The 24,980-nt window shown below is 41.5% G+C and overlaps 2 protein-coding genes across 3 annotated transcripts in view; both read right to left on the bottom strand.

The window, feature by feature from the left end:
- Positions 1-7,631, bottom strand: part of serpine2.L (serpin peptidase inhibitor, clade E (nexin, plasminogen activator inhibitor type 1), member 2 L homeolog) — a 34,561-nt gene extending 26,930 nt beyond the window's left edge. Inside the window, 1 exon segment of the mRNA NM_001093520.1 lies at positions 7,589-7,631. The gene's annotated coding sequence lies outside the window, so the exon portion shown is untranslated.
- Positions 7,632-23,632: 16,001 nt separating this feature from the next.
- The window catches only part of LOC108717082 (putative serine protease K12H4.7), a 52,302-nt gene continuing 50,954 nt past the window's right edge, over positions 23,633-24,980 (bottom strand). For both annotated transcript variants that reach the window (XM_041563403.1, XM_018263837.2), the window contains one exon: positions 23,633-23,869. In XM_041563403.1, the coding sequence (XP_041419337.1) occupies positions 23,760-23,869 (110 nt within the window). In that variant the 3' untranslated portion in view covers positions 23,633-23,759. The remainder of the gene's footprint in view (positions 23,870-24,980) is intronic.

Here is a 24,980-nt window from a genome sequence, read left to right as displayed (position 1 = left end):
ATTTCATACAGTACCACAGAGAAGGTTACTGATTAAATTAAGGAACATTGGTCTGGAACATACAAATTGTACTTGGATACAAAACTGACTAAAATAATGTATTTGGGCCTCATCAGCTCAGAAGGATTTGGGGGTTATTGTAGATAACAGACTGTGCATGCCTAAGCAGTGTCTGCTAACAGTGCTGGGCCAAGTTCTAGCAGTGCCAAAGGCCCAACAAGTAGCCAGATTTTAAAGGAGAAGGAAAGCTACGGAGGCATTTTATTGCCAATAGATTAGCTGCATCAGTGCAAGATAGAATGCTATATTTATTCTGTAGAATGTTTTACCATACCGGAGTAAAAATCTCTAGAAGCTCTCTGTTTGATTAGGATAGTAGTTGCAGTATTAGCTTGGTGTGACATCACTTCCTGCCTGAGACTCTCCCTGCTCACTTATAGCTCTGGGCTCAGATTACAGCAGAGAAGGGGGGGGGGAGGAGCAAACTGAGCATGCTCTTACCCGGGGCAAGGAGGTTTAAGCTGAAGGCAGGAAGTCTGATACAGAAGCCCATGTGTACACAATAGAAGGAAAGAAATGCTGTGTTTCTTTTGACAGAGGACTCAGAGCAGCATTACTTTGATGGTTTACTGGTATATTTAGGTGGACCTTTCTGATAAGGCTTACTTAGTTTTAACTATTCCATCTCCTTTAAGCACAAGAGAAAATATAACGATGGAAGGAGGGAAAAGGGGATGAGTCCTCAGATTTCACTGACCGGTTAAGAAAGAAGCTCATGGAATAAAAGTGTATATAAACACTGACTGGTTTGGGTAGAAGCTAAGTTAATAAAGTGTATATACACACTGACTGGTGAGGGCACAAGCCCAGGTAATAAAGTGTATATACACACACTGACTGGTGAGGACAGAAGCCCAGGTAATAAAGTGTATATACACACTGACTGGTGAGGACACAAGCCCAGGTAATAAAGTGTATTTACACACTGACTGGTGAGGCAGAAGCCCAGAGAATAAAAGTGTTTATACACACTGACTGGTGAGGACACAAGCCCAGGTAATAAAGTGTATATACACACTGACTGGTGAGGCAGAAGCCCAGGGGAATAAAGTGTATATACACACTGACTGGTGAGGGCAGAAGCCCAGGGGAATAAAGTGTATGTAACACCTATTTGGGCTGCATAGCACACAAATAGTTAAACTGTCCAGCTAGCAGTAGAAGCATGGGTTACACGCGACTTCACACAACAGGGTCAGGGCCTTCGCCATGTGGAAGTGTTCCCTCTATGGTGTAGTGCAACTACATCCCCCCAGGCTACTGTGCATACAACAAAAGATGGGCGCCAGGAGGTTCTTGCAGTAAAACAGAAAACGGTTTATTAACTATGCACGAGGCAAGTGACCACAGGTCACAAGTTCCAAAACTTATACAGTGTGGTGATTGAAGGGCGAGTAAACTGCCTGTTGATTCACTTCTCACAGTGACGGGGACAGGTCACTTGCCTCGTGCATAGTTAAATAAACCGTTTTCTGTTTTACTGCAAGAACCTCCTGGCGCCCATCTTTTGTTGTATGCACAGTAGCCTGGGGGGGATGTAGTTGCACTACACCATAGAGGGAACACTTCCACATGGCGAAGGCCCTGACCCTGTTGTGTGAAGTCGCGTGTAACCCATGCTTCTACTGCTAGCTGGACAGTTTAACTATTTGTGTGCTATGCAGCCCAAATAGGTGTTACATTTGGCTGCCCAACGTGGGGCTCGATTCCCTAAAACCAGGCTGTGCATTGTTTTGTTCGAATCGTACGAATGGATGTACGAATTTGTCGGAGTGTACGAATGGATCGTACAAATTTTTCGAAGTGGATAAACAGAACGTACGAATTCTTTGAATCGTATGAATTTCCTTCGAAGTATTTGGCCGTGGGTTCGGGCTTGGAGGTTCGCCCCGAATTTCCTGAAGGCCTGCGGATGTCAGTTGGATGGGAGGAAGATGGATGTCCCGGATGGAGCCATTTCCTGCTCATGTGTGATCCCGGATCATGGATCTGGAAGAGGAGAACCTGGAGGATGGATTCTTCTGTGTTTGCTACAGCTCTTCTATGGACTCCTGCAGAGTGAGATGCCTAGAGTGCTGCTTGCTTGTTTTTTGTGGCTGGAAGGACTGCTGGACTAAGTGGGTTCTAATTCAGGACTATTGATCCCCACCACCATTTCTTCTGCCTTCACCTACTCGCTGAGTAGTGTTTCTGCACCCAAGGACTGGCCTGTGTGGACCCTTGGGAGGGGGAGAAGTATTTTTGCAGATGTGTAATAAAGTTGACCAACTGCAACTGTTTATTATGCAATTGAAAATGTTTGATACAGTATTGTGCATGCTGTGTTTCCTTTACAGTGACCATTGTTACCAGGTATGCCTTAGGAGAGGATACCAGAAGTGGATGTGATGGTACTGTAAGTTGATATATGTTGGGGATGTTTAAACCATTGTCGGGACGAAATGGGTTTTTCCCCCGGGTGTATGTAGGGACCCCTACTGGGTAATCTGCCCTGCAGCTTTAAGGCCCCCACCTTTTTTCTTAGAGTGATCTGCCAGGAGAGAATGACACTCCCCTGCTACACTGCTATATAGTGTGTGTAGGGAGTGGCCACTTCCTCTTTGGCCTGTGGATGGTGATCCAGCTGGGTGTGCTCAGGGGAGCCTGGGTACAGCTAGGCCCAGAAAGGCCCATGTGCTTTGGAAGAAGAAGTCGGGGACCAGGTAACCCCGTGAATGAGGAATAGTTGCACTAGGGCAGACTTGTTATAGTCTCTCTAGGAGAGAAAGGCAGAGAGGATAGAGAGAAAGAGCAGCTGAAGCTCCAACAAGGATTTGCAGTAAGGGAGTAGCTTCCCAGAGGCTTTATGTGTTGCCTCCAGTCAGGGACCTCAGTGAAGAGGGACTGTAGGGTAGAAGCTGCTTTCCTGACAACTTCCAGGAGGGAATGAGTGTGAATACTGCAAATGCCTAATGGAGATCTTTCCTCTGTGAGAAATGCCTAATGCCTGCAGCTCTGTGTGAGAAATGTGCTATTGCCTCAGCTCCTGTGTGAGTACTAAACCTGTGGTCACTTGCCTTGTGCATAGTTAAATAAACCGTTTTCTGTTTTACTGCAAGAACCTCCTGGCGCCCATCTTTTGTTGTATGCACAGTAGCCTGGGGGGATGTAGTTGCACTACACCATAGAGGGAACACTTCCACATGGCGAAGGCCCTGACCCTGTTGTGTGAAGTCGCGTGTAACCCATGCTTCTACTGCTAGCTGGACAGTTTAACTATTTGTGTGCTATGCAGCCCAAATAGGTGTTACATGTATATACACACTGACTGGTGAGGGTAGAAGCCCAGGTAATAAAGTGTATATAAACGCACTGACTGGTGAGGACAGAAGCCCAGAGAATAAGTGTATATACACACTGACTGGTGAGGGCAGAAGCCCAGGGGAATAAAGTGTATATACACACTGACTGGTGAGGGCAGAAGCCCAGGGGAATAAAGTGTATATACACACTGACTGGTGAGGACAGAAGCCCAGGGGAATAAAGTGTATATACACACTGACTGGTGAGGGCAGAAGCCCAGGTAATAAAGTGTATATACACACACTGACTGTTGAGGCAGAAGCCCAGAGAATAAAAGTGTATATACACACTGACTGGTGAGGGCAGAAGCCCAGGGGAATAAAGTGTATATACACACTGACTGGTGAGGGTAGAAGCCCAGGTAATATTATTATTAACATGTATTTATATAGCGCCAACATATTGCGTAGCACTGTAAAGTAAATGTGATTATACAACTACATTACATGAATTACATATATAGAACATATGGAGTAACAAACATCACAATCAATACAGGTACAAAGAGGTGAGGAAGGCCCTATGCATAGGCATACAGTCTAAAGGGAAGGGAGTAATAAACAAGGTGTGGGAGTGGGCAAGATCGAAGTAAGTGGTGTTGCGTTTGGTAGTTAAGCAGAGTGAGGGTAGGCTTCTCGAAAGAAGTGCGTTTTCAGAGATTTTTTGAAAGCAGAAAGGTTGGGAGAAAGTCGGACAGACCGTGGGAGAGCGTTCCAGAGGAGGGGTGCAGCCCTTCCAAAGTCTTGAATGCGAGCATGTGAGGAGGTAATGAGAGAAGAGTTGAGTAGCAGGTCAGTAGAGGAGCATAGTAAGCGAGTGGGTGAGTATATAGAGATGAGTTCAGAGATGTAGGGTGGAGCAGAGTTGTGAAGTGCTTTGAAAGTCAGTGTCATTAATTTGAATTTGATTCTGAAAGGTAACGGAAGCCAGTGCAGGGATTGACAGAATGGCGAGGCAGAGGAGGAGCACTTGCTGAGGTGTATGAGCCTCGCAGCAGTGTTCATTATGGACTGGAGAGGTGACAGTCTCTGGAGGGGGAGGCCAATTAAAAGAGAGTTACAGTAGTCTAGACGCGATATGATGAGAGAGTGAATAAGAATTTTGGCAGCGTCTTGGGTGATAAATGATCGTATTTTGGATATGTTCCTTAGGTGGAAGTGACATGATTTAATAAGTGACTGGATATGAGGAGTGAATGACAGGGCCTGGGGAGAGGGGGTGATAGTGGAATTGTTAACTATGATGGATACTTCGGGGATGCTACTGGTGTTAATTGGAGGAAAGAGAACCATTTCAGTTTTAGAGAGGTTTAATTTAAGGTAGCGTTGCGACATCCAGGTAGAGATAGCGGACAGGCAGGAGGAGACGCGAGTTAGGAGTTCTGGGTTGAGATCAGGAGATGCGAGATAGATCTGAGTATCGTCAGCATAGAGGTGGTAGTGGAAACCATACGAATGTATTAATTTGCCAAGGGAGGAAGTATAGAGGGAGAATAGTAATGGTCCCAGGACAGAGCCTTGAGGAACTCCAACAGAAAGAGGTAGGGGAGAAGATGATACTCCTTTGTAGGAGACACTGAAGGAACGATTGGTGATGTAAGAAGAGAACCAGGACAGGGCTGTGTCACGAAGGCCAAGCGAATGGAGGGACTGGAGGAGGAGAGGGTGATCTACAGTGTCAAATGCGGCTGAGAGGTCAAGCAGTATTAGTAGTGAGAAATGATTGTTGGCTTTAGCGGTTAAAAGGTCATTAGTTAGTCAAATCAGGGCAGTTTCCGTGGAGTGTTGTGGCTTAAAACCAGATTGTAGGGGGTCCAGCAGGTTATTGTCAGAGAGGAATGAGGTAAGTCGGTTGTAGACTAGGCGCTCAAGTAGTTTAGAGATGAAAGGTAGCAGAGAGATAGGTCGGAGGTTGTCAAGATTGGAGGGATCAAGAGAGGGTTTTTTCAGAATGGGGGTGACAAGAGCATGTTTTAGTTGAGAAGGAAACAGTCCAGTTGAGAGCGAAAGATTAAATAGGTGAGTTAAGGCTTTGATTAGACAAGGATTGGTATTGCGGAGAAGTTTTGAGGGAATTGGATCAAGCGGGCAGGTGGTAAGGTGAGAAGAGGCCAAAAGCTTTGAGACTTCCTCATCAGTGACAGGGGTGAAGGAGCACAGGAGAGACTCGGCAGTGTGGAGCGAGGGTGGTGGAAGTCTAGGGGGGTTGAGTAGTGTAATGTCCCTTCTGATAGTGTCAATTTTGTTTTTGAAGTGCTCAGCAATATCTTGAGCAGAGACAGATGTGCATGGAGGGGGTGGAGAAGGGGAAAGGAGAGTGTTAAAGGTGGAGAAAAGTTGTGCTGGTTTTTTAGAAAGGGAGTTAATGAGTGAAGTAAAGTATGTTTGTTTGGCTTGGAAGAGGCTGGTGTTAAAGGAGCGCGGGGCGGATTTGTAGCTCCAAAAGTCTGATTCTGAACGGGATTTGCGCCAGCGATGCTCGAGTGCACGTGAGTGTCTTTGGAGCGCTTTTGTATGAGCAGTATGCCAAGGTTGAAGTGGTTTGGGTCGAGAACGTTTAGTTTTTATAGGAGCAAGCTCATTTAGGGCAGTGGTGAGAGTACTATAGTAGACAGAGGTAGCCACATTAGGACATGAGATGGCTGAGATATTCGAGTGAAGAGAGTCAAAGGAAGAAGAGAGATGTGACACGTCTACAGCTTGCAAGTCACGGTAAGTGTGTAATAAAGTGTATATACACACTGACTGGTGAGGGTAGAAGCCCAGGTAATAAAGTGTATATAAACGCACTGACTGGTGAGGCAGAAGCCCAGAGAATAAGTGTATATACACACTGACTGGTGAGGGCAGAAGCCCAGGGGAATAAAGTGTATATACACACTGACTGGTGAGGACAGAAGCCCAGGGGAATAAAGTGTATATACACACTGACTGGTGAGGACAGAAGCCCAGGGGAATAAAGTGTATATACACACTGACTGGTGAGGACAGAAGCCCAGGGGAATAAAGTGTATATACACACTGACTGGTGAGGACAGAAGCCCAGGGGAATAAAGTGTATATACACACTGACTGGTGAGGACAGAAGCCCAGGGGAATAAAGTGTATATACACACTGACTGGTGAGGACAGAAGCCCAGTTAATAAAGTGTATATACACACTGACTGGTGAGGACAGAAGCCCAGGGGAATAAAGTGTATATACACACTGACTGGTGAGGACAGAAGCCCAGTTAATAAAGTGTATATACACACTGACTGGTGAGGACAGAAGCCCAGGTAATAAAGTGTATATACACACTGACTGGTGAGGACAGAAGCCCAGGGGAATAAAGTGTATATACACACTGACTGGTGAGGACAGAAGCCCAGGTAATAAAGTGTATATACACACTGAATGGTGAGGACAGAAGCCCAGGGGAATAAAGTGTATATACACACTGACTGGTGAGGACAGAAGCCCAGGTAATAAAGTGTATATACACACTGACTGGTGAGGACAGAAGCCCAGGGGAATAAAGTGTATATACACACTGACTGGTGAGGACAGAAGCCCAGGGGAATAAAGTGTATATACACACTGACTGGTGAGGGCACAAGCCCAGGTAATAAAGTGTATATACACACTGATTGGTGAGGACACAAGCCCAGGCTTTCCTCCAGCTGCAGACTTTGCAGTATTCAGCCAACACAAATATATACTTAAAGGGACACAACCAAGCTATTATATACATAAATATATATATCTGCCCTGGCTTGTGAGTGCAATCATCTTCACTGGAGTAAATGAGAAATATTTCATGCAAACCCAGCACATGAAGCAGTAGAGCAGCAGAAACATATAAAATATACAAGCCCATAATGTTAATATATTCAGTAACCTAACAAATCAACTTCTAGAGCTTTTTCGCGAAAGGCAAAAGACAAAGGTGCAAATACTGTGGTGCAGCAGAGAATGGGTTAATGGGGGGCTGTGTTGTGGCTGTTGCTGCTGTTTATAAGCCGAGACAAACAAGCAGCCTTTGTTGGGATGTGCCAATGATATTCCCAGCAGTGAGTGCAAGCAACTTGTTCCATATTAGACTACTTGAACTTTCCCAAGGAGCAGCCAGTGAGCAGCTCTAGAGCCAATCAGCACATCCTGCTGTGAATCAGTCCCAAACCCCAGTCACACAGATAGGACTCACCTCCCGGCTGCAGCGCTGCTTCCTCTGTATAGGGAGGAATAGAGAATGAACCTCTCCTTCCAGGCAGATAACAAACTAGCCACACCCTCCTCCTAGGCTAAACACACCTCTGCCAGCTGATTGGTCAGTACACTCTAGCATTGCTTGCAATGAAGCTGACAAATATGGAGTGTGTGATGTCACCTGCTCCTCCCTTTTCATGGCTGTTGAAGTCTGGAGGGAAAGTGATTTGGAAAGAGAGCGGATTCCTGCAGAGAAGCAGAATGTCATTGAGAAGATTCACACAGGAGACTGCACAGAACTCTAGAGAAAGTCACATACAGGTGGTAATGCGGGTGCAGGCAGGAATCTGTGTGTAGACTGTGAGTTATAGTGAATTGCATCTTAATGTTACATGGAGACTCGGAGGGCAGAGAGCTGCAATTGTCTTTTCCAACCACAAAATTCACAAAATGCAGAAAATTCACCGAAATGCATTGAAGTCCATGGACCCGACAATTTTTTTTACCCATTGAAGTCTATTTGCAGCAAAACTTGGTGGAAAATTTCGTTCATCACTATTTCTTACTGCTGAAATAGTAAGTTGAAACCATATGCTCGCTGCCTCCTCACTTATGTGCTGCCTGTTAGGATTATGTTGTGTCTATGACAAGCCTAGTAACAGCTGCCTGGTAGGATGGTGTTATCCCTATGATATGCCTGGTAGGATGGTGTTATTCCTATGAACTGCCTGGTAGGATGGTGTTATTCCTATGAGCTGACTGGTGGGATGGGTTTCCTATGAGCTGCCTGGTAGGATGGTGTTCCTATGAGATGACTGGTAGGATGGTGTTATCCGTATGAGCTGCCTGGTAGGATGGTGCTATTCCTATGAGTTGCCTGGTGGGATGGTTTTCCTATGCGCTGCCTGGTAGGATGGTGTTATCCCTATGATATGTCTGGTAGGATGGTGTATGAGATGCCTGGTAGGATGGTGTTATTCCTATGAGCTGCCTGGTGGGACGGTTCTCCCATGAGCTGCCTGGTAGGATGGTGTTCCTATGAGATGCCTGGTAGGATGGTGTTATCCCTATGAGCTGCCTGGTAGGGTGGTGTTATTCCTATGAGCTGCCTGGTGGGATGGTTTTCCTATGAGCTTCCTGGTAGGATGGTGTTCCTATGAGATGCCTGGTAGGATGGTGTTATCTCTATGAGCTGCCTGGATGGATGGTGTTCCTATAAGCTGCCTGGTAGGATGGTGTTATCCTTATGAGATTGCACCTGAGAAAGGGGTTGACCCCAAAAGCTTGTGCCAACTCTGCTGGAATAAATGTTCTAAAAGGCAAAGCCAAGTGTCTGGTGTGCTTCCTCCCAATGGGAATCCCTATGAGATGCCTGGTAGGATGGTGTTATCCCTATGAGATGCCTGGTAGGGTGGTGTTATCCCTATGAGATGCCTGGTAGAATAATGTTATCCCTATGAGATGCCTGGTAGGATGGTGTTACCCCAATGAGATGCCTGGTAGAATGGTGTTATCCCTATGAGATGCCTGGTAGGATGGTGTTATCCCTATGAGATGCCTGGTAGGATGGTGTTATCCCTATGAGATGCCTGGTAGGATGGTGTTATCCCTATGAGATGCCTGGATGAATGTTGTTCATGACATCAGAGGTGGGGCAATGACATGAAGTGGTAGGGCAGTGTCACAAAGGGGTGGGCTGGTGATGCAAAGGGGAGGGGTGGTGCCACGAAATAGCAGGCCAGTGATGCGAAGGGGAGGGCCAGTGATGTGCCGGCGTGTGATTGCCCAAATTGCTCAGTAAGCAGGGGATAGGCCTACCCGGCTTTTTAGACTTTTGAAAACCGGGCAGGTATTTTCAAACTGGACAGCAGGTTTAAAAACCTGGCTGTCTGGGCCAAAACCGGATGAATAGGCCATTTTCGTTCAAATTCGAGTCGTACGAATTGAGGTAACAGCGCAATCGATCAAATTCGATTCAAGGTTTTTCCAAAAGTTTTTTCAAAGTCAACCAATTGACTCCAAATAGGCTTTAGGTCCCCCATAAGCTAAAACAGAAATTCGTCAGGTTTTAGATGGCGAATGGTCGAAGTTTAATTTTTAAGAGACAGTACATATCAATATATTTTGAATGTTCTAATTTTTTTCAAATTCGAATCGAATTTGGACTATTCACTAGTCAAAGTACACAAAAATTAGCTCAAAATGCAAATTTTTTAAAATTGAATTTTCACTTCGACCTTTGATAAATCTGCCCCTTAAGGTAAGAAGATCCAAATTACAGAAAGATCCTTTATCCGGAAAACTGCAGGCCCCAAGCAGTCTGGATAATAGGTCCTATTCCTGTATTATAAGCTTATATAGAAATATTAATTAAGTGCACTGTGCTATCTATTAGGGAGATATGATTGAGTACAATTTGTACTATAGAGAGCTGAGGTTGTGGGGTATGCCAGGCAGAGGAAATCTTTTTTTCCTATCTATAAATGAACTAGAACAAAGGTTTTCAGAACCTCCTTTGTGAGTCAACATTTGTCCAGGTTTCAAAGCTCATAACATTAGTCTCTGCTCCAGTGGAGCTTGCAATCTGAGGTCCCTATCCCATTCACACACTAGGGTCAATTTTATCAGCCACCACTCTGTATGGTTTTGGAGTGTGGGAGGAAAACAAAATCTGTGCATCAGTGCATTTCATGAATTTAATCTAATATTAAAAATATGTATTGTATTTTTTTTAAACCAATTATATATATATAAAGGTATGGGATCTGTTATCCGGAAACCAGTTATCCAGAAAGCTCTGAATTATGGCATGGTCATCTCCAATAGACTCCATTTTATCCAAATAATTAAAAATTATTTCCTTTTTCTCTGTAATAATAAAACAGTAACTTGTACTTGATCCCAACTAAGATATAATTAATCCTTATTGGAAGCAAAACCAGCCTATTGGGTTAATTTAATGTTTACATGATTTTCTAGTAGACTTAAAGGACCAGTAACATCAAAAAAAAAAGAAATCGAACGATGCATGATGGATCGCCGGATCGCCTTTTCGCAAGCGAAGTTCCAGTAAGTTATTTCTTAATAAAGATTTTTGCGATTTTAAAGTTGGTGGTTGGTGGTTTTTTTTCAATGTATTCAAAAATTTGTTTGATGTTACTGGTCCTTTAAGGTATGAAGATCCAGCTTATAGAAAGGTTCTGTTATCCGTAAAATTCCAGGTCCCAAGCATTCTGGATAACGTGTCCCATACCTGTATCAGTCCTGCCCAACATTTACCATATAATGGTTATCCAGTATTCCCCCAAAATCATGGGTCATAGTAATACAGGTATGGGACCTGTTATCCAGAATGCTCAGGAACAGGAGTTTTCCGGATAATGGATCTTTCCATAATTTGGATCTTCATACCTTAAGTCTACTAGAAAATCATGTAAACACCAAATAAACCCAGTAGGCTGGTTCTGCTTCCAACAAGGAATAATTATATATTAGTTTAGATCAAGTGCAAGAGACTGTTTTATTATTACAGAGAAAAAGTAAATAATTTTTTCCAATTTTGATTATTTAATTATAATGGTCTATGGGAGATATCCTTTCCGTAATTCACAACTTTCTGGATAACGGGTTTCCGGATAACGGGTCCAATACCTGTAATATGATAATAATAATAAATGGATGTCACAAAAAGGAGTCCGATGATTGATGTAGCAGGCTGGGGCCATATAAGGTTCCTCAAAAGGGCCACATCTGGGCTGCACAAATACATAGCCAAAAGGCATTCCTGTAATTGTATCACATGACTTATTCAAGATTCAATAGAAAAAAATTAATTACATTAAATAAGAAAAATTTAAATGAATAAGAAAAATAAATCATATGGCCTTCTATTTTAACATATAAGGATATTAAAAGTAACCCCTGATTTCTATGAGACCAGACATGGTAAACCTGTGCCAAAAAAAAAAAAAAAGAAAGAAAAAAATTGAACATTGATGTAATGGAAACGAGGAGCAGAACAGCTGTTCCCTGAAACCGCAGCAAAAGAAGTAAAATAGATGAAAAAACGAAAAAGCCATGAAAAAATGCCAGAAGCAAAACTAGTCCCGTTCCCATACTCGTTTTTCCATACAGGTACATATAAATGAAGGTATAACAACAACAGGCATCTCACTACAGGTAGTAATCATTCTTGTCACCTCCGTGAGAACAATGAAGCTGCTGCTGCCTCATCACTTTAAAACATTTTTTAGGAGGGGACCTGGGATTTTGGTTTAGAATGAAGGATAAAACTCTAATTTTAGCATTCCAGAAATAGGACCTGTTATCCAGAATGTTCAGGACTTGGGGTTTTCCAGATATGGGGTATTTCTGTAATTTGGAACTTTACACCTTAAGTTTGTTAAAAAATCATTTAAACATTAAATAATGCAATGGAATTGTTTTCTCAACAATAAGGATTAAATATCCTTAAGGTACTGTAGTATTATTACAAAGAAAAAGGAAACCGGTTTTGAAATGTTTAATTATTCAATTAAAATGGAGTCTGTGGGAGACAACCTTCCTGTAATTTGGAGCTTTCTGGATAACAGATCCTATAACCTGTATTTGTATTGTCTCTGTATTTAAATACTTGCTCTGGATCATATAATCTGCTGCTGCTGTCATGGACCCAACCACCAAAGGAGTAGAATTGATATCTCCATTTTAGCCTTTCATATACTGTATGCACTGTGTTTTCTGGCAACATGTTTTCTCATTTACTAACACTGGGCAATTTGTACTTGGGCAGTGATTGCAAATTTGTCGTCTGTTAGTTAAAGAGCCCCCAGATGGTGGGTCAAGACCAAAGAACCTTGTCAGGTTGTGGTAACTTACTCTGAAACAGCATGGCAAACCATTTTTACTATTTATAGTACCATGTCTTAATGAATAATAACACTTCTTTGTACAAGTACGGGACCTGTTATCCAGATTGCTGGGGACTTGGGATTTTCTGGATAATGGATCTTTCTATAATTTAGATCTTCATACCTCATCTACTAAAAAATCATTTAAACATGAAATAAACCCAATAGGATTGTTTTGCCTCTAATAAGTATTAATTATATCTTAGTTGGGATCAAGTACAAGGAACTGTTTTATTATTACAGATAATTTGTTTTCTGACTTATTTTATTAAAATGGAGTCTATGGGAGATGGCCTTCCCTTAAGGCGGAGCTTTCTGGATAATGGATCCCAAACTTGTATAATAATCAACCTTTTTCAGTTGGTGTTGTCTTGTATTTAAATGGGTTGTTCACCTTCAAACACTTTTTCAGTTCAATTGGTTTCAGATTGTTCACCTGAAAAAAATACTTTTTCCAATGATGTTCTATTTTCTATTTGGAGGGGGGTCGCCGACTCTTTAACTGTTTTAAATGGATACATTTAATTGATACATTTCTTATCTTTGTCCCTGCTGAGCAGAATCTCTGGGTTTCATTAAAGGCAGCTGTTAGACTTGATGCAATAGTTGTTGATACTCCAGCGATGCTGCTGAGCAATGTATCAACTAATGTAGTAAATTGTAGCAGTTTAGAATCTGCTCCTGGATCACTGAGCTGCTAACTGAGACACTAGAGACACATGCACTTGGGAAAATGGTAAAAAAAATAAATAATAGAAAGCAATAAAAAAAAGTCTTTGTTTCTGGTGAACAATCTGAAAACAACTGAACTGAAAAATTGTTTGAACGGTGAACAACACCTTTAGCAGATCCTTGGAAGGGTTTTTCCAATCACTTTTGTGCCACATGGGTCTATTTATTTTCCAAAATTGCTGTTACTTAGCCCTAAGGTAGTGTAAAGGGCTCTCCCTACATTCCTACAGCTCAATGTTGCATTTTCAGGGGCTTGTCTATAGCCAAAGGTCATTGGGAAGCAACACAAGGTGAATAATAGCAACAGATCAGTTTTATAATGCTGTAACCTATGTATCACATCAATACTGTGTATCCTTAAAGTTCAGACTGGATGCATGGTTAGAGATACAGAGCATGGACAGACTGAATGACATGAGAAACATACAGACTTGACACAATCTTCTGCTTAACATTTCCAGCCTTCCTGACCTTTACTTAGGGGATCACAAATAAGCACTGTGGGTGGATGTTCCAACTATTGAAGGGAAATGAGTCACAGAAACAAGAGAGCTAAACTAGTCCACACATGCCAGCATCTGATAACATGAATACCAGTAGCCATTCTCACTGGACAGCCCTTAACCCTTTCACCTTTATTCTGGAAAACCCAATGCATCAATTCCATGCAGGAGCTTAGGCGTATAGTCCCCTGGTGCCTGTGATGGATCACTGAACTCTGAAAATGTCTCGTTTTAGCAGAAAGAATAACATTGAAACAAAGCATCTCTGAAGCACAGGAGATTCATTATTCCATTGAACACATATGTTGTTCTGTAATTTGGATCTCCATACATCTACTAAAAAATCACTTAAATGTTATGAGATTGCTTTGCTTCCAGTAAAGCTGGCCATACACGGAGAGATCCACTCGTTTGGCGATGTCGCCAAATGAGCAGATCTCTCCCCGATATGCCCAACTTGAGGTGGGCAATATCGGGCTGATCCGATCGTGGGCCCTAGGGCCCAATGATCGGATCCTAATGAATGGGAATGGGCGGTCAGATCGCGGGACAGCATCAACGAACAGATACGGCCGCTATCCGACTGGATTTTTAGTCCCATGCGATCGAGATCTGACCGACTTTCTCGATCGGGGAAGCCCCTCGGGGGGCCCCATACACGGGCCAATAAGCTGCCGACTTGGTCTGTTGGCAGCTTTTATCGGCCCGTGTATGGCCACCTTAAGGGTAAGGGCATAAGTGAAGATTCGGGGAAATTTAGTCACCTGGCGATAAATCGCCTCTTCTTCAGGGCGACTAATCTCCCGAACTACCTCCAGACGGCTAGAATTTAAATCGCCGGCGGGACGGCACTCGGACCACTTAGTTTTCTGAAGTTTCCTCGTGAGGCAACTTTGTGCGACTTTGGAAAATGCAGCGATTGCCATCCTGCCACCAATTTACATTTTAGCCGGCGGGAGGCAGTTCGGGGAGATTAGTCGCCCGAAGAAGAGGAGATTTGTTGCTGGGTGACTAATCTCCCCGAATCTGAGCATGTGTCCCTAAAGAATAATTGTATAATTTCTAGGATAAAATGCAGGTATGGGACCTGTTATCCAGAATGCTTGGGAACTTGGGATTTTCCATAATTTGGATCTTCATACCTTAAGGCTACTAGAAAATCCTGTAAACGTCAAATAAACTCAATAGGCTGGTTTTGCTTCCAGTAAGGATTAATTATATCTTAAATTGGTTCAAGAACAAGGGGAAAATTAAAAATTTGGATTTTGGATAAAATGGAGTCTATGGGGAAAATTTACTAAAGGGCAAAGTGATTGGCTCCATGCCAATGGTTGCTGCGATAATTGGTAAATTAAGGTCAGGAGCACCACACGTGAAGTAAGATTCTTGTTTGTATACATCAATCACAGGGAACAGGCACTCAAAAACCTTGAAGGTCACCAGAAAAAAGGTTCTTAAGTGCCTGTTCCCCGTCTTTGTGGTTGATGTATATATGACACACCATGCTGTGGGTCTGGGGTGGTGCATCTGGACCACACTTATATTTGGTGAGTTCTTATTAATACTCATTATAATACTGCGGTTTATGTGTGGACGTCTCCCTTGTTCAGAAGGTTCCTGCTTGGCCAAAGTTTCTCCAATACAAATTGGAAAATATTTTCATGAACTTAGTTGGGCATAAATAGCTTCTGGAAATTTGATTTGATGTTCTGTAGGTTATTGTGAGGGCTTTTTGTGGCCTAGGAGAGATTCTAGCCACTGTTCAATATACAAAAAAAAACTTTTTGCTATTTAACTAGGAAGAGGAGCTTGTAAATTAAGCTTCTGACCAAACTGTATATGATCTGTACTTCTGTATCCCCCCTAAAAGACAAGGGGGTATAATTATCAAAGAGTGAAGTCCACTAGCGTGAAATACCACCTCTCTCCATTCATTTCTATGGGATGTTTAAAGCCGTATTTATCAAAGTGAACTTTCATTTTTCACCCTTTGATAAATAAGCCTTTAAAAATCCCATAGAAATGAATGGAGAGAAGCGGTACTGTAGTGATCTCTAACTTCACTCTTTGATAAATATTCCCCAAGGTTGTGCAATTGCTTCATAGTCAGCATCGGACTGGAAGTAGTGATGTATGGGCCGACCCGATACCTGCGGGATTCGCGGGTCGGGTCGGTTTGGGCCGACCTTGCATGCTCCTTTCCGGGGCGGGTGCGGGCTGAGCTCTTCTTCCAAATGCCCGTTTCTGACTTCTGGGTTGCGTTTTTGTAGATGCCTGCTTCTCGCCCCGCCCCTTCTGTGACATCATCGGCGGGGAGGGTCGGCGCAGATCTATAAAAGAGACCCGGAAGTCGGGCTCGGGCAGGTGCGGATGGTGGGAGGGTGGGTCACGGGTTGGGGCAGGTGGGAAAAGCCGACCCGCACATCACTAACTGGAAGGTAGGGGTGGGGGGTGTTGCCGCTCGTGGAGGGGGGGCAGAGGACACTTTGCATCTGGGGTGGGGGCCCCCCGAGCACAGCTCAGCTATAAGTGGGTGGTGCTGTTTTTTCAAATTCATTTTATGAGTATTTTATTGACTGCTGATATCTTGAAAACTAGACAAGAAAATAAGGGGGTTATTTAGTAAAATCCAAATTTATCTCATATTTTATTTAAAAAAAAACCATAACCACACTCCCATGCTCGATTTGACCTTATTTGTTAATAAAATAACTTGAATTAATCGGATCAAGGAAAAACTTGATAAAATAAAGCAAAAACCCCAAATCGCTGTAACTTTTCTGCCTTTACAGCCGATTCACTCAATTTTCTCCAGTTTTAGCTGGAAAACCCTGAAAAAGTCAGATTTTCTGGCTAATCCAGTGCAGAATACGAAAACTTCAAATTGAGATCTCGACAAGTCTGAGATGGAGGATTTTTGGATTTGGGCTTTTTGCAGCATTGGGGTATAATAAATCTCAAAAAATTAGAGGTTTTTTTTCACGAGCAATTCGAGTTTTGCCACAAAAAGGCCGACCAGATAAATACGAGGTTTAATAAATAACCCCCTAAATGTTAATTTCTAAAGTTTCACGACAGCACTTTGTGCTCACATTTGTTTGAATATTATTTCCCCATATACTGTTGTCTAAAATGTTAGCTTTTAGCTGATATTTATTTAATTATAAGAATTTCTTATTGAATTTCTGAGCTTCCAAAGCCTGACCCAGCTTTCCACTAGTCTGAAAATACATCCCTCGCACAGAAAAAAAAACCCTGCATATTTCAAGTGTCAGAAATGGAAACAGCAAAAGGGAAGCAGATGGTGTTTCTTTTTCAAAGTGTGAAATAAGTACATATTTTGCCCTTCTGCTCCTAAAGGGAAAATAAGGTGATGCTTTGCATATTCCTAAGGAAAGAATGAGTACATCCGCATAGTGACACAGTGTTGAGATTTTTCTCATCCAATCTTATATCCATATGAAAAGTGAGCAAAATATTTCAGCATTCAGTATGAATAAAGTAAAAGCCCAAGAGTGTTGTTCTGTATTTTTTCTTTTTGCTGAACAAAAACCATGTCGTGCTTTGTGTGAACCACATGTCTCTTTCTTTTAACTATTGGCATCTCTGCATCTGGTAATGTTCCCTGAGATAAGGACGTTATTGTACTGTATGTTATTGAAGTGATGAGTCTGTATTAGTAATAATGACTTTCCAGTTATATAATTATATACAGTATTTGTAGCAGCAAAACCTGCCAACTGTACCCTGCAACTGACCGCCATAGAGGGGTGCGGTGTTGTTTATCCACATTGAGACTTCTGAAAAAAAAACAAAAATACAAATGTCCTTGCCCTGATTTACCCCCTCCAAGTGCTTAGTACAGGTGTGGGATCAGTTATCCAGGTTTGTGAGCTTTTTTAAACCTCGAATGAACTCACAACTCGAATGGGTTCTAATTTAAGAGTAAGAGAAAGCTTGAATGTAAAAAACTCGAATACGAGATAAGAAACCTGAAAACTCGAATTGATTGAGTTTTGCGGGAAAAAAAACTTGAATCACTCAAATTTGATCACATTTTCGAGCCAAACACACTGAAAAAAATGGTTCAAGAGATCTCTGGCATTGACATTCTACATGACTTCATCAGGTTTTTTGGATTCAAACTATTTCCAGCCTTGGGGTATCATAAATCTCAAACAACCCTCTTCGTGGAAAAAACAACTCAACCCCCTTAAACAATAGTATGTTATAGAATGGAGAGCTGCTGAATAAAAAGCTGAATAACTCAAAAACAACGAATTGCAAATTGTCTCAGAATGTCACTCTCTACAGAATACTTGGCGGCCCATTTACTAAAGGTCGAAGTGAATTTTCGAATTCAAAAACTTTGAATTTCGAAGTAATTTTTGGGTACTTCGACCATCGAATGGGCCCAAATTCAATTTGAATAGAAAAAAACTTCACAAAATTGACCATTCGAAAATCGAAGTACTGTCTCTTTAAAAAATTTCGACTTCAACACTTTGCCACCTTAAACCTGCTGAATTGCTGTTTAGCCTATGGGGGAACCTCCTATAACCGAACGATTTGAAGGATTTCATCGTGCCATCAAACGATTTTAATTTTAAGGAAAAAACCTTCGACTTCCGACTATCGTACTACACCTATTCGATGGTCGAATTTTGAAGTTTTTTCACTTCGAAATTCGACCCTTGATAAATCTGCCCCTAAAAGTTCATTTAAAGAAGAACAACCCCTTTAAGCAACAAGCGGAGGGAGGTCTCTGCCCCATTGAGCTTACAGTCTAAGTGGGTGGTTAACTGACGTGCTGCATTTTGCAGTGGCTGAGGCATTGCCACACTGAGGGCCATGTTATGTTGGTTATCCAAGAGGTGGTCTTTGAGTTGAGTTTTGAAGGAACAGAAGTGACACACTCTAAGGTGCACTCAGTGTCAATAGGTGCAGTTCTGCCAATAGAATCAGGTGCAGAATTCAATCACACAACAAACACCAGTAATGATGGCAGACAGACTTCCGTGCCATTGGATCCATTTTGCGTCAAAATGCTGCCAGTTTGTTTTAACTTTGCCAAAAATTGTGTCAGACACTGCAGTTTTATCAGGCACAATCCATCTTGCAAACGCATTGATGCAGAAATTCTGGGGAGAAAAAATGATGCATTGTGGGAAAAAAACATGACAATTGCACTCAAAATGTCACTTTGCTCACTGCACTAGTGTATGTAAGTGCCTTCTACAGATTTCAGAGGCACGAAAAAGAATAATTCACTGCCACTCCCCATCCCTTACTCGCCTGATAAAGAGATCACTGGAATCCAACCAAAATTCACTATGTACCAGTCAGGCAACACTTTTATAAGAACAGAAATCAATTCTCCTACAGGTCTGGCCTTCAACATTGTTTATGGAGTCAGAACCAGGAGTGCAGAGGATAGAAGCAGCCGGACAAATATTGCTTTAATAGCAATTACATTTACAAATACCTTTCAAACCATTGAAATTGCTTATTGGCACATTGTTTAGAATTCGGTTCTACAGAATCTGGTACAGATATATCTGGTGAGTATCTAGCTCCTATTTATATGTTTTTATTCACTGAATTTATTTTCACTCTAAATCTGTAAGCCCAGGAATCACTGTTTACACACATGGATCAATACATTTTGATCTAATATATGTACAAAATGAGAGTAAATAGTAATGGCCATGTTGTAGCTAATCCACTCATTGCAAGAAGCAGGTGAAATGGGATATGTTGTTGGACTTGGGTGCTGGAGGCTGTCCACTTCCACTGAAGGATTCAGTTTACATGACTGGCTTTGTGTGCAGCCTTGTGGATTATTTTCCTTACAATGGAATGGGTTGGGCATGATCCTTATAGTGAAATTCACACTTTCCCTACTAAGCTGCCAAGGAACCCAGTGTGTAACGGACACCTGCCCATAGGAACAGCACATTCTTGTTGCTTTGCATGAGCTCAAATACAGATCAGCAAGGAAGATATTTCTATCATTTTGACAGCATCTTTCCACCCCGTAGTTCCTACCCAATAAATGCCAAAGATCTGCCGATATAAAGAAATAATCCAGAATGTGATGCTAAGTTTGCACATATCCGCTAATGATCCATTAGACATAATAGAACAGCAGGCTTTTGCTCTGTTCCGTTACAGTAATAAAAGTGATTTCAAGTCCCATTTCCACGCTGCTAATTGTGTCGAGAAGACCTGTAATTAAGCGTGACAGCCCAATTCATTTGCACTGCAAGGCTGAAGCTTTTCACAGTCGGCTCATCAACATTAGTCATTTTTCTGCCTTTTGGATGAAGCTAATTAGGTAAATGAACTGTCAACCTTTCAGTCGCATAACAAGCGCCATTCGCTCACAGAGGAAGGCTAAAGGGAAAGTGCTAATGTGAGAAAATCATCTACATAGGAATCACTTTTAGTTTAAACCCTTGTTTGCCAGAACAACACAGGGCTTTATGGATATAATTGTGTTTCAGCACAACATGGAACTACCATACAATCGTACATGTATATTAACTAGAAAAGGGCATTATTAAAGCATGAGAATTTCAATAAAAAAACTTATTTAGAAAAGTACCAACCAGGATATGTATATCACAGTGGATACAAGTGACACCTTGCAGTTCTTGGGTTCAATACTCAACTCCCATCAGGACACTATGTGCCTGAATTTTGGCTATTATCCCCATGCTTGAGTGGGTTTTGTTCTAAAACGTACTTGCAGGTTAATTGGTTCCTGGTGGAGATGACCCTAGTATGTGACTGCTATACTCAATCTAGCTTCACTGGGAAAGGGTGCCTAAACATCAAGGTATTAACAGACTAAAAAAGAGCATAGGGACCGTTGTTCACCTTTATATTAACTTTTAGAATAAAGTAGAGAGTGATATTCTGAGACAATTGCAATTGGTCTTCATTTTATATTATTTGTGGTTTTTGAGTTATTTATCTTTTTATGGAGCGGCTCTCCAGTTTGCAATTTTAGAAATCTGGTTGCTCGGGTCCAAATTATCTTATCAACCATGTATTGTTTTAAATAAGATGTTGGAATATGAAAAGGAGAGGGACTGAATAGAAAGAGGAGTAATAAAAAGTAGCAATAACAATACATTTGCAGCCTTAAAGAGCATTTGTTTCTTACATGGAGTCAGCAACCCCCATTTGAAAGCTGGAAAGAGTCAGAAGAAGAAGGCAAATAATTAAAAAAGAAAAAATGAAGACCAAAGTTCCTTAGAATTAGCAATTTAAAAGTTAAATTACAGGTGAACCACCCCTTTAATAATGGAAGAAACAATATATCAAAATAAGTAAACGTAAGTCAAGTTTGCTAAGAGAGCCTTGAAATAAGAAGTAGTAAGCTAACTTTATGCATTCCTCCCATGACTCCACCTAGATAGAAGATAATGGCAAAACTCGCACACCCAGGCCTTAAAAGCTCCGCCAGGTGCTCAGTTGCTTGGAAGGATCGGCACCCTCCTCAATCAACAAAAGAAAAAAGCAATGGCACTCACAGCATATTCAAGCAGGATAAACCTTGCGTATGTTTATTTGCACACGATGCAACGTTTCGGGGTGGTCCCCTTTGTCAAGCACCACCTAGATAGATAGATAGATAGATAGATAGATAGATAGATAGATAGATAGATAGATAGATAGATAGATAGATAGATGATAGATAATAGATAGATAGATAGATAGATAGATAGATAGATAGATAGATAGATAGATAGATAGATTGATTAACATGAGGCAAATGAAGTGTCTTGCACAATGCAGCATTTAATCCGCATTTGAAGATGTACTAGCCCCTTTACAGCCAGCACCCCAATCTGGAGATCTGCCCAACATAACATAATGAGCTGCAGAATACAACACAAATGTTATAGTTCCTGGGGTTTTTCGAATAACTTAAAAACTAGTCTAACACAAAATCGATGAAAATAGCCACACATGGACTAGGAGCTTACTAGAATTTACTAGACTGTTATACTTTGTGTCTATTTTGCTATTTTGCTTGTTGATAGAACTATGTTGTTGGATGGGCTTGTGACCAAGTGACTTTTCCTTCTCTTTCATCCTTTCCTTTCTCCCCTTTTTTTTTTTTTTTTGTTGTTTATCACGTCTTTTGATTTGATTGATGGCATATTACAGAAGCTTATTTGTACTAACGGACATATGCTCTCATTGGAATTTGCTTTCGATTTGCTGAAACGGATGTATGTATTGTTTCCTCATGTGTTATCAAATTGCATCTCCTTGTACTTATATGCTCTGCAATGATTTTCTTTTTGCTTTCTTGAAAATAAAGAATATATATAAAAAAAAAAATAAAACTAGTCTAACGTAATCCTAAATTTCCCCCAATGGAGAATTTAGCCTAACCCTTTGTAACCGAGAGCCTTTTTACAATCCTGATCATTATAGTCATCCTTTATTTATATAGTGCTGATCTATTATGCAGTTTTTTTTTTTAGAAAGGTTGTAAACTAAATTCTCTATCACTTTCACTCCTACATAGGTGAAGTTTTTAACAGGAGTCAGTTAACCAACTTGTATGTTTTGCCAAAGGGGCTTTCAGTGGCTTGCTAGACTCTGGGGTAATTATCATGCTTTCTCTGTATTCAGTTTGTTTCTTAATAACATCCTTGTACATGGCAGTAAGTATTCATTCTTCTATGAAAGCATCTGTCTTGAAGCCAAGTTTTATGTATATAAACAATATATATATATCCTGAGCAAGACATACAGGACACAGCGATAAAGTTAACAGCACTCATAAATATGTCTCATTAACTCTGTTGAACACATTCAGCCGTACCTGTACATCAGCAGCTCATAAATCCATTCTACATTAAGCTGCTGACAGCCCTCAGGTCTCAGACATGCCTGGTACTGTTCTGGGAGTTTGGTGGATTTGTCAACAAGGATTTGTGGAAACGGTGGTTCAGTATTTTGCCCTATTGTTAATGTTACTCAGATCTTTATTCTGGGTATTCAATCAAATAGTCCCTGGCCCAGTGGAGTTTACAATCTAATCTCCGTACCATAAGTGCACGCTTAGTTCAGATTCATCCCCAGCCATTTATAGTCCTTTCGGGCAAATTTACTAAAGGGGAAGTGACTAATTTTCAAAATTTTGGTACTTCGCCGATTTACGGTCGCTGTCGTAACTTCGCTAGTGAAGGAGATAGGCTCTAGCAGTACTTCGCTCCCTAACGCCTGGCGAAGTTGCGCTCTGGTGAATGGACGTAACTACGCAAATTCTGATGCGCATTTTACTGAACGTTACCGCTTGCGCCAGACTTGCCTTCGACACCTCAGACCAGGTGAAGTGCAATAGAGGAGATAGAAAATTTTTCAACTAAATTTTGAGGAATTCCTAAGTCCCGAAAAACGCTGGCGTCTTCCTTTTTTCAGGGAGATAGGCTGCAAAAGAGCATAGATTTTTTTTGGGTAACCCGCTTCCCCCCTACATTTCCTAACATATGGCACATAAACTATACAGTGGGCACATGTGTAGGGCAATATAACAACTCTATTTTATTTTATTAAGGTTTCCCAGGCTTGTGTAGTGTAATGTATTTGCTGCAACATTTACGTCTATTCAACTTTAACTTCCCGCCGTAAGCAAATTAGTCAACGCTAGTGCAACTTCGCTTCGCTTGGCACAGTAACGCTAGCACAACTTCGCCAGCATTCGGCGCCCTGGACACAACTTCGGATTTTAGTGAATTATCGTTGTCCTGACGAATCTACACCTGGCAAAGTGTTGCACTGTGAGCTGGCGAATTTTCAGAGGTTAGTGAATGTGATCTGTTATCTAAAAATATCATAGAAGTGGAAAACAATGCAAAGCCAATCCAATTATTTTCATTTCAATACCTTCTTTTATTTTATGTTGTGGTTTGTCAAAGAGATAAGTCCCTATAGGGTAATTCTTTCACCACCAGGGACCAGAATAGGAGCTTGTGGAAGTTACTCATTCATTTTGAAGTTATGTGTATAGCCATTTAGTTAGTAACTGGAAGATGTATTGCCTTGCTTTATGAACACTGGGGGGATCTTCTGATCGTGCAGGATACATATTGGCACAATGAGCAGCACCTGTAATATAAGAAGGCTACAATTAGCACAAGGTTTGATCTGAAACCAGAAACATAAGAAACTTATAGCCAATCCAGAAGCAGCACAGAGCTAAACAAAAAAAATTCTCATATTCTGCCCAAAGGAGAAGAATGAAAATGCTAAAGGGGATTTCTGCTTCCTGATAATGAATGAATCCTGTGTAGTCTGTTCTGCTGCATGTCCCACTGTACTGCTTAGTGTGAGTCTTTTCAATTAGCCTTGCAAAGGGCTCTGCCACTTTCATGCAAGTATAACCCTAATTTGGTTACTGTCTCTTTAAATAGCAATTTACCCGTGGCAATCCAGGGGCTCCGAGTCCCTTTTGCGTAAGAAAAGTACTATGAACTGGGAATTACAGCGCAGTGCCTCCCCTAGGGAACACTGAGGAAAACACCTCGGGGATTCCACTAGGAATAATACAACACACACAGTTTGCAAATGAAACAAATATAAACTTTATATAAACTGCAGCAGACTAATACACCATGCACTCCAATTATAGTCCCAATCTTCCGGAAGGGCTTGATAACCACACAGTCCAAATGAAATGTTCCTTCCCCAGAGTACCTCTCCGTTTGGAATTTAGCAGCAGCTTCCACATAACAGGTAAATACACAAGACTTGTCTTCAATTTGGGGCCCCACACTTGTACCCGTGCCAGTATCCTCCCTTGGGTGGATCACAGGCCCGGATTTGTGGCGAGGCCAGATAGGCCCAGGCCTAGGGCAGCAAAATATTAGGGGCGGCTTGCCACCCAGCCGCGTTATGGGGACCTGTGCGTCCCCATTCAATAGTGACGTTTGCCGAATTACGGGAAGGTCATCTCCCATAGACTCCATTTTATCCTAATACTACAAATTTTTAAAAATTATTTCCCTTTTATTGGAAATAATTAAAGACTTAAGGCATGAAGATCCAAATTATGGAAAGATCCCTGTGATCTTTCAGACAGATACTGCAACACAAGTTATCGATCCTAGTTCTCTATTTTTCTCTAATTTTACTGTTTAGGATGGTTTTCATTTATCAGTTCAACATTATGATTATTTTGGATCCACAAATAAGAAGACTAATGCTTTATGAAGAACTT

Source organism: Xenopus laevis, chromosome 5L (assembly GCF_017654675.1).
Source record: "Xenopus laevis strain J_2021 chromosome 5L, Xenopus_laevis_v10.1, whole genome shotgun sequence".
NCBI lineage: Eukaryota > Metazoa > Chordata > Amphibia > Anura > Pipidae > Xenopus > Xenopus laevis.
The sequence above is the reverse complement of the archived record's forward strand: the minus strand, read 5'-3'. Positions and strand labels throughout refer to the sequence as shown.